The sequence below is a fragment of the Bombina bombina genome, chromosome 1 (genome assembly GCF_027579735.1).
Source record: "Bombina bombina isolate aBomBom1 chromosome 1, aBomBom1.pri, whole genome shotgun sequence".
Lineage (NCBI taxonomy): Eukaryota > Metazoa > Chordata > Amphibia > Anura > Bombinatoridae > Bombina > Bombina bombina.
Window position 1 is genome coordinate 1,459,613,037 of NC_069499.1, and position 15,000 is coordinate 1,459,628,036.

The 15,000-nt window shown below is 39.8% G+C and overlaps 1 protein-coding gene across 2 annotated transcripts in view; it reads right to left on the reverse strand.

Annotated features, from left to right (window-relative positions):
• RBFOX3 (RNA binding fox-1 homolog 3) overlaps positions 1–2,832 on the reverse strand; it is a 165,007-nt gene extending 162,175 nt beyond the window's left edge. For both annotated transcript variants that reach the window (XM_053706376.1, XM_053706368.1), the window contains exon 1: positions 2,478–2,832. In XM_053706376.1, coding sequence (XP_053562351.1) covers positions 2,478–2,579 — 102 coding nt within the window. In that variant the 5' untranslated portion in view covers positions 2,580–2,832. The remainder of the gene's footprint in view (positions 1–2,477) is intronic.
• Between the last annotated feature and the right edge of the window lie 12,168 nt (positions 2,833–15,000).

Below are 15,000 nucleotides of genomic sequence, written 5' to 3' on the forward strand. Positions count from 1 at the left end.
GCGAGATACAAGATTAAAAGGACTTGTCACAAGAAAAGCTAGATATTATTTCACTGTTATGACAGAAGATAAATACCAATCCCCTGCCATGAGGTAGATACTTGTCTACTGATGAGAGATGTAAAATACTGATAACCTGCTATAAGACAGCATGTAGACATTCCCTGTCAATAGATACATTTGCTACCCATTTACACCCCTCTCCATGGTCCTGAACCATAAGAGGCCAAGATTACATCCAGCTAATAGGAGATACAAGGCCTAAAACACTTTCTCAGCTCAAGACCAGATCACTGTCCCCTGCTAGTAGCTGGACACAATTACAGTGTGAAGTGAGGCCTGACTTCCAATACTTATGTGCCTAATAGAATCCATTACGTGGCCAAAACACTGCACTGGTATTCTGACAGAAAAGGTGTGGTTCAAGTTATCTCATCTCAGGCCACTCTTAAGAAATGTAAGTCTCTTTCCCTAAAGGCCTAGATCCCAGGTTTGTATCCTAGATTGGTGCCCAATTCCGCAATGGCACCAATGCCAAAATTTTGCCCTGATATCCCATAACCGCGTCTCAAGCCTTGAAACTCCAGATGGTATATGCCCTAGTGGTAAAGATTCCAGACACATGGCCTGGTATGATAACCAAGAAAGCAGCCCCTGATTGCCCAAATTCCAGCTTTAAGGCCCATTTCTCAGCTGCATACCTTGATAACAATGAAATCACCCTCTTGCGCTAAAAAACAATGTCAGTACATCTTTCTAAAAATGATCTCAAATCACTGCCTTAACGGAAATGACAGACAGAATGATAGTAACATGCTTTAACAAATAGTATTAAGTTATCTTGCTTCAACAGCCTAGGTCTTAGCTGTCACCCACTACTATAAAAGACAAGATACCAGCCCCTTGCAATAACAACACCCAAGTCCCACTGAACTAACAGACAAGACACCAGTTTTCACCCCACAGATCAAAGAGAGACTTCATTCCAGTCTACTACATGGACAGTAACATTAATATTCCTATATCATGGTAGAGAAAACTGTGGTCCCATAGTCTGTGAAACTAATTTACAGTCCCATAGTGCACAGTAAGAGTTTCAGTTAAACTGCCCTGACAGACCAATATCATAAATTGAAAGTAAACATTCCTACGATATATATATATATATATATATATATATATATATATATATATATATATATATATATATATATATATAAATACCCATACACACATACAAGTCCTCTATTCTAAAAGTGAAGACTATAGCCTCATATCCTGGAAAAATACCAGCCTCTTGCTCTGGCAGATTAGATTGTAGTCTCAAACATCTCTGCTCTAATAAACCAAATACTGGCCCAGATTCCAGAACATTGCCATAATGGCCATGTACCAACCCATTAACCTAACAGACAAGCTGCAAGACTATTTGCCTTTTTGGTGAGGGGCTGAGCACTCATTGCTGGCAGAGAACAGGCCTTTTGCTAGAGGTATGGTATAAAGGTGGGTCATTGCTCATGAACATCAGTCTTTACTTTTTAGACTGATATACATGAAGTTGAGTACAATTACTGCTTGCACAGCAGGTTGCAGTCACAAAGCAAGCTATTAATCCAAACACCTTTTAATTATATATCTATCAAACTTACAATATATTCTGGGGTTTCTTGAGCTTGATGCTACTGGCTACCGCAAAGATACTGCAGTAAATATTACAACAATTTTCAGTGCATTTTGATTCATCATGGTGTTGCCGTGTACTGCAATATTTAAACATGCACAAGTAGAGTTGAAATATATCATAACATTTGCATTAGTGTATTGTGAGATATCACAATATATTGCAGTACAAAATATAATATAGAGGTTTCCTCAATACTAGCTCTTCTTACTATTTTTTAAATGGTTTTAGCAATTATATCACAAAAGATGCAACAGGATTTACATAGTGTTGATTTTATATGGCAGTGTTACAGAAACTCTCCGGAGTGCCTCTTGACAATGCCAGCTCTCTGTACTGCAATGAATTAAGATATTGCAACACATTATGACATGGACTAGCTGACGCAGAAGCAATCATACAACATGCTGTTTGAAAAACAAACTTATTTGTTTGCATTTTCATACAGCTCAAAAGTTTGTTGCTGGCATCACTTGTAAACCAGAGACAGGACCATTTGTTGCTGTTTGTACTCTGGTGGTGGCTGCCCACTGCCATCTTCTCCTCATCTGACTTAATTCAACAGCAATGGCTCAGTAGCTGGGGCAGTGACACCACCTACAACAGATAAAGTTACCACACCTGTCAGAGATAAGCACATCACTAGGCTAAGACCACTATGTCTTGAGGATAAACATATTAATCTTAACATTCGTATACTGACCTGAACATCCCCAATACTAGTGCCAGGGATATATGCATACGGGACACTCTAGCTCATAATAAGAAGGCATATAAATAAGTTGGGTGGTCTTACCTGTTGGAGGTACAAGAATGCTGGAGGACCAGAGATGGAGTGGGGAATCATAGCAGCGCTCGAGAGCAAGAGGCAGCCGGAATTAGCCATAGAGCACAGCATGTACTGCTAGGTCAGGCAAGCGGATCTTCTCTTCACAAGTCAAATTTTCCTCCTCTTGCAGACACACTGGTCTCTCCCTCGTGTCTCCCTGTCTGCCTCTCCTCCTCCCTCCTCTTGTCTCTCTTTTACAAATCGCCCCCCTTCTAGGCTACACTTGTTAAGGTCTCTCTTACTGTCCCCTTCTCTTTCACCCACCCCGTGCCACCACTGTACATGAACAACACGATACTATGCTATGCTGCTGATGCTGCTGCTGCTGGCTTCCGCGTGCTTACACAGATTGGACAGGGAAGGAGCCTGTGTGTTAGAGAGTGGAATTAAAGGGGGAGGGATGTGTAAGGGAAGGGGGGAGAAACACAGAGAGAGAGAGTCGATACAGGAGAAAGGTGGGGGAGGGAGGGAGGAGTCCCCAGAGTATTCAAACATCAAACAGAGAACTGTATAAAATGAGAGGAATCAGGCAGGACAGCTGATACAACACTTAACCATTACACCCCCTCCCAGGGCAAACTATGTATCTACAACCTTTTAACCTCCACACTGCTGGAGGAAAACCTTTGAAACCACAGCCCTGAACAAGCAGGTGGACGCTAAATATAACTGTAAAAACATTAGAGCATCACAGACTGGGACAGTGATATGATACAGGTTGCCATGTAAATTAGTACTAAGCATTTCTCTAAATAATCCAGAAATTCTGATAAGAGTAAAAGCTTGACACCTTAGAGGTATCCTCAATCATCCATAGACTATAAACTCTCTGGGACTGGGTCTCCCATTTCTAGTGTCTTGAATCATTGTTTTCTGTATCATATCGACCAATTGATATGTAATGGAGCAGTGTACCCATATTATGCTGCCATACAGCAGAGAGCACCCATATAATGTTGGCAAAATTGTAAATACACACAATTTTACTATGAAGCACACATTCCATCAGATAGCACTGACTTAACTACAGCTTTGTGGCTTGAGCTTATCATCATGCCAGGGCAGATACAGGTTTTACACAAGATACAGAATTATGATTCTGCTGCTGCAATATACCTTGCATGCTTCTCAATGAGGGTAAAGCAGAAGCCTAATTTCAAAGATCTTTTCCACAACAGGGCCATAGGGAAAAGAGAACACAAATACATTGTCATGTCGCAGAGTACACAAATCATATGGCCACAGAGCAGACAACAATAACATAATATCTTTATTTTTAGTAACAACCTGACAGTGACCTAATAAGTGCCCATATATTAGTGCTAGAGGGAAGAGACGGTACCTACGGATTGGTGGAGAGGAACATGGATTTCAGTTCCAACATAATCCTACTTTCTAATGTTAGGAAGCTGAGAGTACTTACACAGTTCTGCCATAGAGCATAAAGTAATACATAGTACATATACAGCTAATGGTGTCAAGGAATAGATGACACTGCTATAAAAAAAGAGCACCCACATAAGAGGGTTAAAGGGAAATGAAACCCACATTTTTTCTTTCATGATTTTTGGATCAGAACCCTGGGAAGCGCTTACTGATTGGTGATCATCAAGCACTACCCAGGTGCTGAACCAAAAACGGGCCGGCTCCTAAGCTTACATTCCTCCTTTTCAAATAAAGATACCAAGAGAACAAAAAAAGTTGATAATAGAAGTAAACTAGAAAGTTGCTTAAAATTGCATCTCTATCTGAATCATGAAAGAAAAATATTGGGTTTTATATCCCTTTAAAGAAACAGCATTACCCACAAACTCACTTATGTTCATCAAGCTCTTTCATTTTTAGGGTTTCTCTTTGCAATTTTTGTAAATAGTTTTGCATTGTATTTATCTTCATGTATGACATTACACTGACCAGTAACTGACCCCAAACCACAAAGAATTGCGACCTAGCAGTAAAATCACAATATTACAGAGAAGACAGTGTCAATGTAGTTTTAACAGGAACAAGAGTAGCGACAAAATGATATTGCTGTGGAGTTGAGTAGTAATATAACTGAGATAGACAGCAAATGGTACTCACAAAAGTGGAGTATTGCAATCTAATACTGCCAGTGAGTAGTCTAACCACATAACAATATCAGCAAGTAGATATAAACATAACAATCTCAGTTTTCTAATAAATTACCCACATATTGGTGTTAGAAAGCACAAAACACTCACATGGAACCAGAGAACACTGTCAGGAAGAAGAGAGTGCACACATAATGATGAAACTATTCATAGGTTAAAGGGCCATAATACCCAAATGTTTAAACACTTGAAAGTGATGCAGTATAGCTGTAAAAAGCTGACTAGAAAATATCACCTGAACATCTCTATGTAAAAAAGAATTTATATTTTACCTCAAAAGTTTCTCAGTAGCCACATCCCATTGTAAATTACTTCTAAGCAGCAAATCAGTATGTCTGTCCTGGGATAGTGGAAGGATCAAGCTTACGTGCATACTCATCTTATTTCCCTATTCAGTGTAAGGAAGTTTACAATGAAATCTCATGAGAGTTAAGTGAAATCTCATGAGATCACAGTAAAAGAGTTCATGACCTCAGCACTGTTGATGCTGATTGGCTGCTGTTCATTTCTTCATTTTTTTTATTTTTTTTACCTGCAGCTAGGCTGCAACTGAGTATAACTTTTTACACAGAACTTACTCTGCTGAGCTGAGGAAATTGTGAGGTAAAATATCTTCCTTTTTTACATAAAGATGCTCAGGTGATATTGTCCTGTAAGCTTTTTACAGTTATACTGCATCAGTTTCAAGTGATTTAGCATATGAGTATTATGTCCCTTTAATGCTAAATAAATAAAGCTAGATTACTAGTGAATCACTATTTTGTGCTCCTGCTCGCGCATTAACTTCACTAGACGGCTTTTTGCATGCATCTTGTTGCGCTCGTATTATGAGTTGCAAGAAAAAGTTTGCACACAAGCGGAACCCGACACATGCAAAAAATTAATTTTGCAAAGTCGCAATTGCGTTAATGTATTCCCCCATAGGGGGTCTATTTATGAAGCAGCGGATGCTGCCTCCGAACCACACCGCTTCAGTTCCGGCTGAAGCGGAAGTTAAGACCACTGCTCCTTAACTCGTCCGCCACCTCTGAATACGATTGGGCTGATTGACACCCCTTGCTAGCGGCCGTGAATCTGCAGAGGGTGGTATTGCATCAGCAGTTCACAATAACTGCTGGTGCAATGATAATAGCCGACAGCGTATGCTGTCGGCATTTATCGATGTGCAGCAGACATTAATAAATGGATCCCATAGACTTCAACGGAGCACGCAAACTGTTAAACTACTACCCATACTCGGACGCTAACTTGATTGCATTTATTCAAGTGCTCTAAACCCCACATGAATTATGAATATATTAGATTCCAATATTTCACACCTGACGTGTGTTAAATTTGATTGCGCTCAAGTGAACGCGTTTACTTTCAACTACTAAAGCAAAAGCTGAGAAAATCCGATACAGCTCGGGCCAACATTGTGCCATTCATAATCGAGGCCTTAATGAACAAAGAAGCAACTTGTAGAATACAGAGAGCACTACTTACCTATAAAGTTAATACTCATATAATTCTATTTCAGAAGGTTCCGGGAACACTCATCTCTTTTAAGGTGTAGTGCATACTCATACAATACTGGCTGCAATGTGTTACTGCTAAAATGCAAGTAGGATGTGCACATCATTCCAATGATGCTGCTAGGAAACAGGTAGACCCCTGGAACATCATCAGGAGATACCTGCTGAAATTTGACATGTGCCCAGGGGATCATATCCATGAGCAGTGGGTATTCACACTAAGCTGGCAGTGGGTACGCACAGGAAGATTACATTTACCCCTCCAAAAAACTTAAAGGTACAGTTAACCCCAAAATTTTCTCTATTTTAATTTGTTCCCAATTATCAATTTAACCTGCTAGAGTGTATTAAATTGTTTCCAAATAGCTACTTAGCCTTTATATTGGCATTTTAAATAGCTGATTTAGCCTGTAGTATCCCTACCTATACTGGAGTTTCTATACCTAGGTATAGGCTATTATCAAACATTCTCCTAGATTACGAGTCTTGCGTTACCCTTAAAAAGCAATGTTGAGTGGGTCCCAACGCTGCTTTTTAACGCCCACTGGTATTACGAGTCTGGCAGGTACAGGTGTACCGCTCACTTTTTTTCCGCAACTCGAGCATACCACAAATCCACTTACGTAAATTGCGTATCCTATCTTTTTAATGGTATTTGCCTAATGCCGGTATTACGAGTCTTGGAAAAAGTGAGCGGTAGACCCTCTCCTGTCAAGACTCCTACCGCATTTAAAAGTTAGTGGTTAAGAGTTTTATGGGCTAACGCTGTAACATAAATCTCTTAACTAAAGTGCTAAAAAGTACACTAACTCCCATAAACTACCTATTAACCCCTAAACCGAGCCCCCTCCCATACATTGCAAACACTTAAATACATTTTTAACCCCTAATCTGCAGACCGGACATCGCCGCCACTTCAATAAATATATTAACTCCTAAACCGCCGCACTCCCGCCTCGCAAATACTAGTTAAATTTTATTAACCCCTAATCTGCCATCCCTAACATCGCCGACACCTACCTACATTTATTAACCCCTAATCTGCCGCCCCCAATTGTTGCCACAACTACATTAAATGTATTACCCCTAAACCTGAGTCTAACCCTAACCCTAACACCCCCTTAACTTAAATATAATTTAAAATAATCTAAATAAAATTACTACAATTCACTAAATTATTCCTATTTAAAACTAAATACTTACCGATAAAATAAACCCTAAGCTAGCTACAATATAACTAATAGTTACATTGTATGTAGTTTAGGGTTTATTTTACAGGCAACTTTGTATTTATTTTAACTAGGTAGAATAGTTATTACATAGTTATTAACTATTTAATAACTTCCTAGTTAAAATAAATACAAATATACCTGCAAAATAAATCCTAACCTAAGTTACAATTACACCTAACACTACACTATCATTAAATAAATTACCTAAATTAACTACAATTAAATTAAATAAACTAAATTACAAAAAAAACAAACACTAAATTACAGAAAAAAATAAAATAATTACAATTTTTTAAAACTAATTAGACCTAATCTAATCCCCCTAATAAAATAAAAAGCCCCCCAAAATAATAAAAATCCCTACCCTATACTAAATTACAAATAGCCCTTAAAAGGGCTTTTTGCGGGGCATTGCCCCAAAGTAATCAGCTCTTTTACCTGTAAAAAAAAAAAGATGACAATACCCCCCCCCAACATTACAACCCACCACCCACACACCCAACCCTACTCTAAAACCCACCCAATCCCCCCTTAATAAAACCTAACACTACCCCCTTGAAGATCACCCTACCTTGAGACGTCTTCACCCAACCGGGCAGAAGTGGTCCTCCAGATGGTCCGAACTCTTCATCCTATCCGGGCAGAAGAGGTCCTCCAGACGGGCAGAAGTCTTCATCCAGGCGGCATCTTCTATCTTCATCCATGCGGAGCGAGTCCATCTTCAAGACATCCGACGCGGAGCATCCTCTTCTTCCGACGACTAACACTAAATGATGGTACCTAAGTGCCGTAAGCAGCACTGGTATTACAGTGAGATGTTGAGCTAAATTTTGATCTCCGCTCACTTTTTTGCGGCTAACCTGTAATACCAGCGTTGTTTGTAGGTGAGCGGTTGTAATACCAGCGTTGTTTGTAGGTGAGCGGTGAGCATAAACTGCTCGTTAGCCCCGCAAGCTTTACCGACAAAAACTCGTAATCTAGCCGTATGTAAACACAGCCAGCAGAAGAAATTACAATCACAGTGGGAGGTGGAAGAAATAAATGGCTAGATTACTAGTTGTGTGTTAGGCTTAAAAAGCAGCGTTGGCCGGTCCCAATGCTGCTTTTTAACGTCCGTTGGTATTACGAGTCTTGCAGGTACAGGTGTACCGCTCACTTTTTTGGCCAGACTTGGAAATACCGCAAATCCACTTACGTTAATTGCGTATCCTCTTTTTTTCAAAGGGATTTGCATAGCGCCGGTATTATGAGTCTGACAAAAAGTGAGCGGTACACCCTCTCCTGTCAACACTGGTCAGTAGTTAAGAGTTTTACACTACAATGCCGTAGCATAAAACTCTTAACTAAAGTGCTAAAAAGTACACTAACACCCATAAACTACCTATTAACCCCTAAACCGAGGCCCCCCCCACATCGCAAACACTAAAATAAAAATTTTAACCCCTAATCTGCCGAACCGAACATCACCGCCACTATAATAAATATATTAACCCCTAAGACCCCGCCTCGCAAATATTAGTTAAATTTTATTAACCCCAAATCTGCCCCCCAACGTCCACGCCACTATATTAAAGTTATTAACCCCTAAACCTAACTTAAATATAATTTAAATAAATCTAAATAAAACAAACTATTAATAACTACATTATTCCTATTTAAAACTAAATACCTATAAAATAAACCCTAAGATAGCTACAATATAACTTATAGTTACATTGTAGCTAGCTAAGGGTTTATTTTTATTTTACAGGCAAGTTTGTATTTATTTTAACTAGGTAGAATAGTTATTAAATAGTTATTAACTATTTAATAACTACCTAGCTAAAATAAAGACACATTTACCTGTAAAATAAAACTAACAAAACACAATTGGCTGATAGAATTCTATCAGCCATTGGCTGATTTCTATCAGCCAATCGGAATTGAAGGGACGCCATCTTGGATGACGTCACTTAAAGGTACCGTCATTTAGTGTTAGTCGTCGGAAGAAGAGGATGCTCCGCGTTGGATGTCTTGAAGATGGACCCGCTCTGCTCCGGATGGATGAAGATAGAAGATGACGCCTGGATGAAAACTTCTGCCCGTCTGGAGGACCACTTCTTCCCGGATAGGATGAAGAGTTTGGACCATCTGGAGGGCCACTTCTGCCCGGTTGGGTGAAGACGTCTCAAAGTAGGGTGATCTTCAAGGGGGTAGTGTTAGGTTTTATTAAGGGGGATTGGGTGGGTTTTAGAGTAGGGTTGGGTGTGTGGGTGGTGGGTTGTAATGTTGAGGGGCTATTGTCTTTTTTTTTTACAGGTAAAAGAGCTGATTACTTTGGGGCAATGCCCCGCAAAAAGCCCTTTTAAGGGCCGTAAGCAGTGCTGGTATTACAGTGAGATGTGGAGCTAAATTTTGCTCTCCGCTCACTTTTTAAAAAAAAACCTGTAATACCAGCGTTGTTTGTAGGTGAGCGGTGAGCATAAACTGCTCGTTAGCCCCGCAAGCCTTACCAACAAAAACTCGTAATCTAGCCATATGTAAACACAGCCAGCATAAGAAATTACACTCACAGTGGGAGGTGGAAGAAATAAACGGCTAGATTACGAGTTGTGCGTTAGGCTTAAAAAGCAGCGTTGGCCGGTCCCAACAATGCTTTTTAACGTCCGCTGGTATTACGAGTCTTGCAGGTACAGGTGTACTGCTCACTTTTTTGGCCAGACTTGGAAATATCGCAAATCCACTTAAGTCAATTGCGTATCCTCTTTTTTCAATGGGATTTGCATAGTGCCGGTATTACGAGTCTGACAAAAAGTGAGCGGTACACCCTCTCCTGTCAACACTGGTACCGCATTTTAAACCCCTAAACCGAGGCCCCCCACATCGCAAACACTAAAATAAATTTTTTAACCCCTAATCTGCCGAACCGGACATCACCGCCACTATAATAAATATGTTAACCTCTAAGACGCCGCACTCCCGCCTCGCAAACATTAGTTAAATATTATTAACCCCTAATCTGCCGCCCCTAACATCGCCCCCACCTACCTACATTTATTAACCCCTAATCTGCCGCCCCCAACTTCGCCGCCACTATATTAAAGTTATTAACCCCTAAACCTAAGTTTAACCCTAACCCCAACCCCCCCTAACTTAAATATAATTTAAATAAATCTAAATAAAACATATTATTAATAACTACATTATTCCTATTTAAAACTAAATACCTATAAAATAAACCCTAAAATAGCTACAATATAACTTATAGTTACATTGTAGCTAGCTTAGGGTTTATTTTTATTTTACAGCCAAGTTTGTAATTTTTTTAACTAGGTAGAATAGTTTTTAAATAGTTATTAAATATTTAATAAACTACCTAGCTAAAATAAAGACAAATTTACCTGTAAAATAAAACCTAAGTTACACTAACACCTAACACTATACTATAATTAAATTAATTCGCTAAATTAAATACAATTAAATAAAAGAGATGACTGCGTTCTGTATAGAAACAAAAAAAGAAGAGGCGCTCTGGTGCAGATGATCCTTGGCTACAAATGATTCTAAACTAACAGTTCAGAGTAATACTCACAAAGATGTTTGCACATGCAGTGCAATAACAGGTGAGCCGAAGCTTCAGAGCCGCTCGGCTGACTCGCTAGAGGGTGAAATCAGCTGTTCACTGGGTAATCAAAACGGAGTTGCACAAGCAGTGCAATATCAGGCGTGCCGAATCTTAAAGAGCCGTTCGGCTGACTCCCTGAGGCCTGTACAGCTGCTCCTGGATCGTTGGAGGAGTGGTGGAAAATAAAGGTGGATATGCCGATAGAGGTTAATCCAAGCAAGGGATCAATAAGGCAAATAGAACAATTCACCAGCAAGGTAGACAAAATAAAAGTATTTATTAAAAATATAAAAATTACTTAGCAACGCGTTTCTCGGCTAACATGCCGTTTCATCAGTTGTAGCCTGATGAAACGGCATGTTAGCCGAGAAACGCGTTGCTAAGTAATTTTTATATTTTTAATAAATACTTTTATTTTGTCTACCTTGCTGGTGAATTGTTCTATTTGCCTTATTGATCCCTTGCTTGGATTAACCTCTATCGGCATATCCACCTTTATTTTCCACCACTCCTCCAACGATCCAGGAGCAGCTGTACAGGCCTCAGGGAGTCAGCCGAACGGCTCTTTAAGATTCGGCACGCCTGATATTGCACTGCTTGTGCAACTCCGTTTTGATTACCCAGTGAACAGCTGATTTCACCCTCTAGCGAGTCAGCCGAGCGGCTCTGAAGCTTCGGCTCACCTGTTATTGCACTGCATGTGCAAACATCTTTGTGAGTATTACTCTGAACTGTTAGTTTAGAATCATTTGTAGCCAAGGATCATCTGCACCAGAGCGCCTCTTCTTTTTTTGTTTCTATACAGAACGCAGTCATCTCTTTTTCAACATCTTTGGAGAGAGCAGCTATCGTTTGGGACATCATTTCCAGATTGGACATCACTCTATATTGGGACTTTCACTTGCATCTATGGATGTATATTTCCTAACCATATGACTGTGGTGACTATTGTTATGTATTTGTATTTATAATTATACAGTTCATATTGTTTATTTTTTGTAAGATATAAAACTTAGGATCTATCCATATTATCACTTTTTTGAAATAGCATAAATTAGGCGCACCTTATTTCTGGACACACTACTTAGATATAGTAGAGCCCCATTGTTTTTGTATACAATTAAATAAAATTAGCACAAAAACAAACACTAAATTACAGAAAATAATAAACAAATTACAACATTTTTAAACTAATTAACCTAATCTAATCCCCCTAACAAAATAAAAAAGCCCCCCCAAAATAAAAAAAAACCCCTACCCTACACTAAATTACAAATAGCCCTTAAAAGGGCCTTTTGCGGGGCATTGCCCCAAAGTAATCAGCTCTTTTACCTGTAAAAAAATTACAAATCCCCCCACAACATTAAAACCCACCACCCACACAACCAACGCTACTCTAAAACCCACACAATACCCCCTTAAAAAAAACCAACCGGACCGAAGTCCTCAACGAATCCGGCAGAAGTGGTCCTCCAGACGGGCAGAAGTCTTCATCCAGACGGTATCTTCTATCTTCATCCATCCGGCACGGAGCGGGTCTATCTTCAAGACATCCGACGCGGAGCATCCTCTTCTTCCCGATGGCTATGACTGAATGAAGTTACCTATCAGCCAATAGGATTGAGCTGGCATTCTATTGGCTGTTCCAATCAGCCAATAGAATGCCAGCTCAATCCTATTGGCTGATTGCATCAGCCAATAGGATTAAACTTCAATCCTATTGGCTGATTGCATCAGCCAATAGGATTTTTTCTACCTTAATTCCGATTGGCTGATAGAATTCTATCAGCCAATCGGAATTGAAGGGACGCCATCTTGGATGACGTTATTTAAAGGAACCTTCATTCCAGAAGAGCAGTCGGATGAAGAGGATGCTCTGCGTCGGATGTCTTGAAGATGGACCCGCTCTGCGCCAGATGGATGAAGATAGAAGATGCTGTCTGAATGAAGACTTCTGCCCGTCTGGAGGACCACTTCTGCCCGTCTGGAGGACCACTTCTGCCGGATTCGTTGAGGACTTCGGCCCGGTTGGGTGAAGACTTCTCCCGGTAAGGTGATCTTCAAGGGGTTAGTGTTAGGTTTTTTTAAGGGGGTATTGGGTGGGTGGTGGGTTTGGGTGGGTGGTGGTTTTTTTTTTTAATGTTGGGGGGGATTTGTAATTTTTTTTACAGGTAAAAGAGCTGATTACTTTGGGGCATTTTATAACTTAGTGTAGGGTAGGTTTTTTTTTATTTTGGGGGGCTTTTTTTATTTTGTTAGGGGGATTAGATTAGGTGTAATTAGTTTAAACATCTTGTAATTTGTTAATTATTTTCTGTAATTTAGTGGGGGGGGGGTTTGTACTTTAGATTATTTTAATTAATTGTATTTAATTGTATTTAATTTAGGGAATTAATTTAATTATAGTGTAGTGTTAGGTGTAGGAATTATCAGTGAGGAGTAGTTACTTACTGGATGCAAGAAAATATAATAGACTATGCACACCATGCTGGTAGATAGCAGTGGGTACTCAAAGAATGCTGGCAAGAAATGGTACAAACTTGCAGATATTAACAATGTCAACATGGAGCAGGGAGTATTTACAAATAATTGGATACCACATGGGGCATCCATATACATTAAGCATGTAACAGGTAGACAGAAGCAACATTTTGTAAACTAGGTAATCCAAAATTCTGGCAGAAAAAAAAATGTAGCATGATATGGTATGCAAAGGAGTTTACCAACAGAACCAAGGAGCAGAGCAGCACACCCATAGAGCGGTATTAAGTATTAAAAATGCTGTTTACAATTTAACTAAATCTTTACACACTATTTGGGGAGGGCAATTTTTATTATAATTGCCCTGAAAAGAAATGAGCATTGAAATGATAGATCCCTCAGGGGCATCATGTGGAGCTGGCTCCTCGCCACTTGCCTATAATTGGTAATGAAGCAGAGGAGAATCAAATCTTTACCTTATTGGCAAGTAAATGCCAGTGAGACGCCAGCAAGGACCCTGAAACTAGACCTATTGAACAGTCAATGCAGCCAAATTAGCAACAAAAGCTACTTAACGAGGTTCAGGGAGGTCCCCTCATCTCTTTCCACCTGCACTGCAAGCTTCTCCTGGGCTCAGAAAATACAGCAATCCAATGTGACCCCGAATGCTCTGACAGCAACTTATCAATGCAAGGAACACAGGGTGAGAAAACAGGACATAAGAAAAGAATGAAAGATTTGAAAGGTGGAAAGGAAAGAAATTAGAAAACAGAAATAATAGGAAGAAAAAGAAATAGTTAAAATCTGTGAAATATTTTGAAAAATAAAATATGTTTTTTTTTTTCTTGGAAATCTCTAAGTTCTTTTTAGTTCTCAACACAAACAAAATAACCTTTTAACTGCCTGAGAGATGGTGTGTTCAGCAGTGTTTGGCTAGATGTTCTCTAATGAAGGCAAATTTTAAAGAAGTTGTTTTTGCCAGTTTATGGGTAATCTCCAACACCCTCCCACTGACCCCCACCCCCACACCTCATCTCATTTCCAGCTGACTTGCAGTTGGCTGCAGGCAGGAATCAGAAAGCTGCCAAAGACAGAGAGCTCGGCGTCGGTGTAAGATCTGTTATGACGTCTCGTAACTGCAGCAGAAAACTATAAACATTGCAGTGTAAACCTCTGGCTCCCAACTCGTGCTTTGCTCTAAGTCCAGCTGGCAACATGGAGGTCTGGAGTCCCGAGGGCTTGGTACCCTTATGGCTTCTTTCTTCTGAGAGGGAGAGCACCCGCTCTATGTTGCCCTCCAAACAGAATCTCCTGGGTGTCAGTTAAATTCATGGTGCCCAGAAAACATTCCAAGTGACTTCAATGTGTGAGTGTGGTTGTCAATATGAACCTTCATACACAGGGAACCACATACAGTCTTTATGTATTATATTAGAGAGTAAAATGTAAATCTGTTTAAATTAAAGGATTTGAATTTAGCAGTCTCTGACTCTGGGTGCCTCTTTCCTACCGTACTCTGGCCATTTG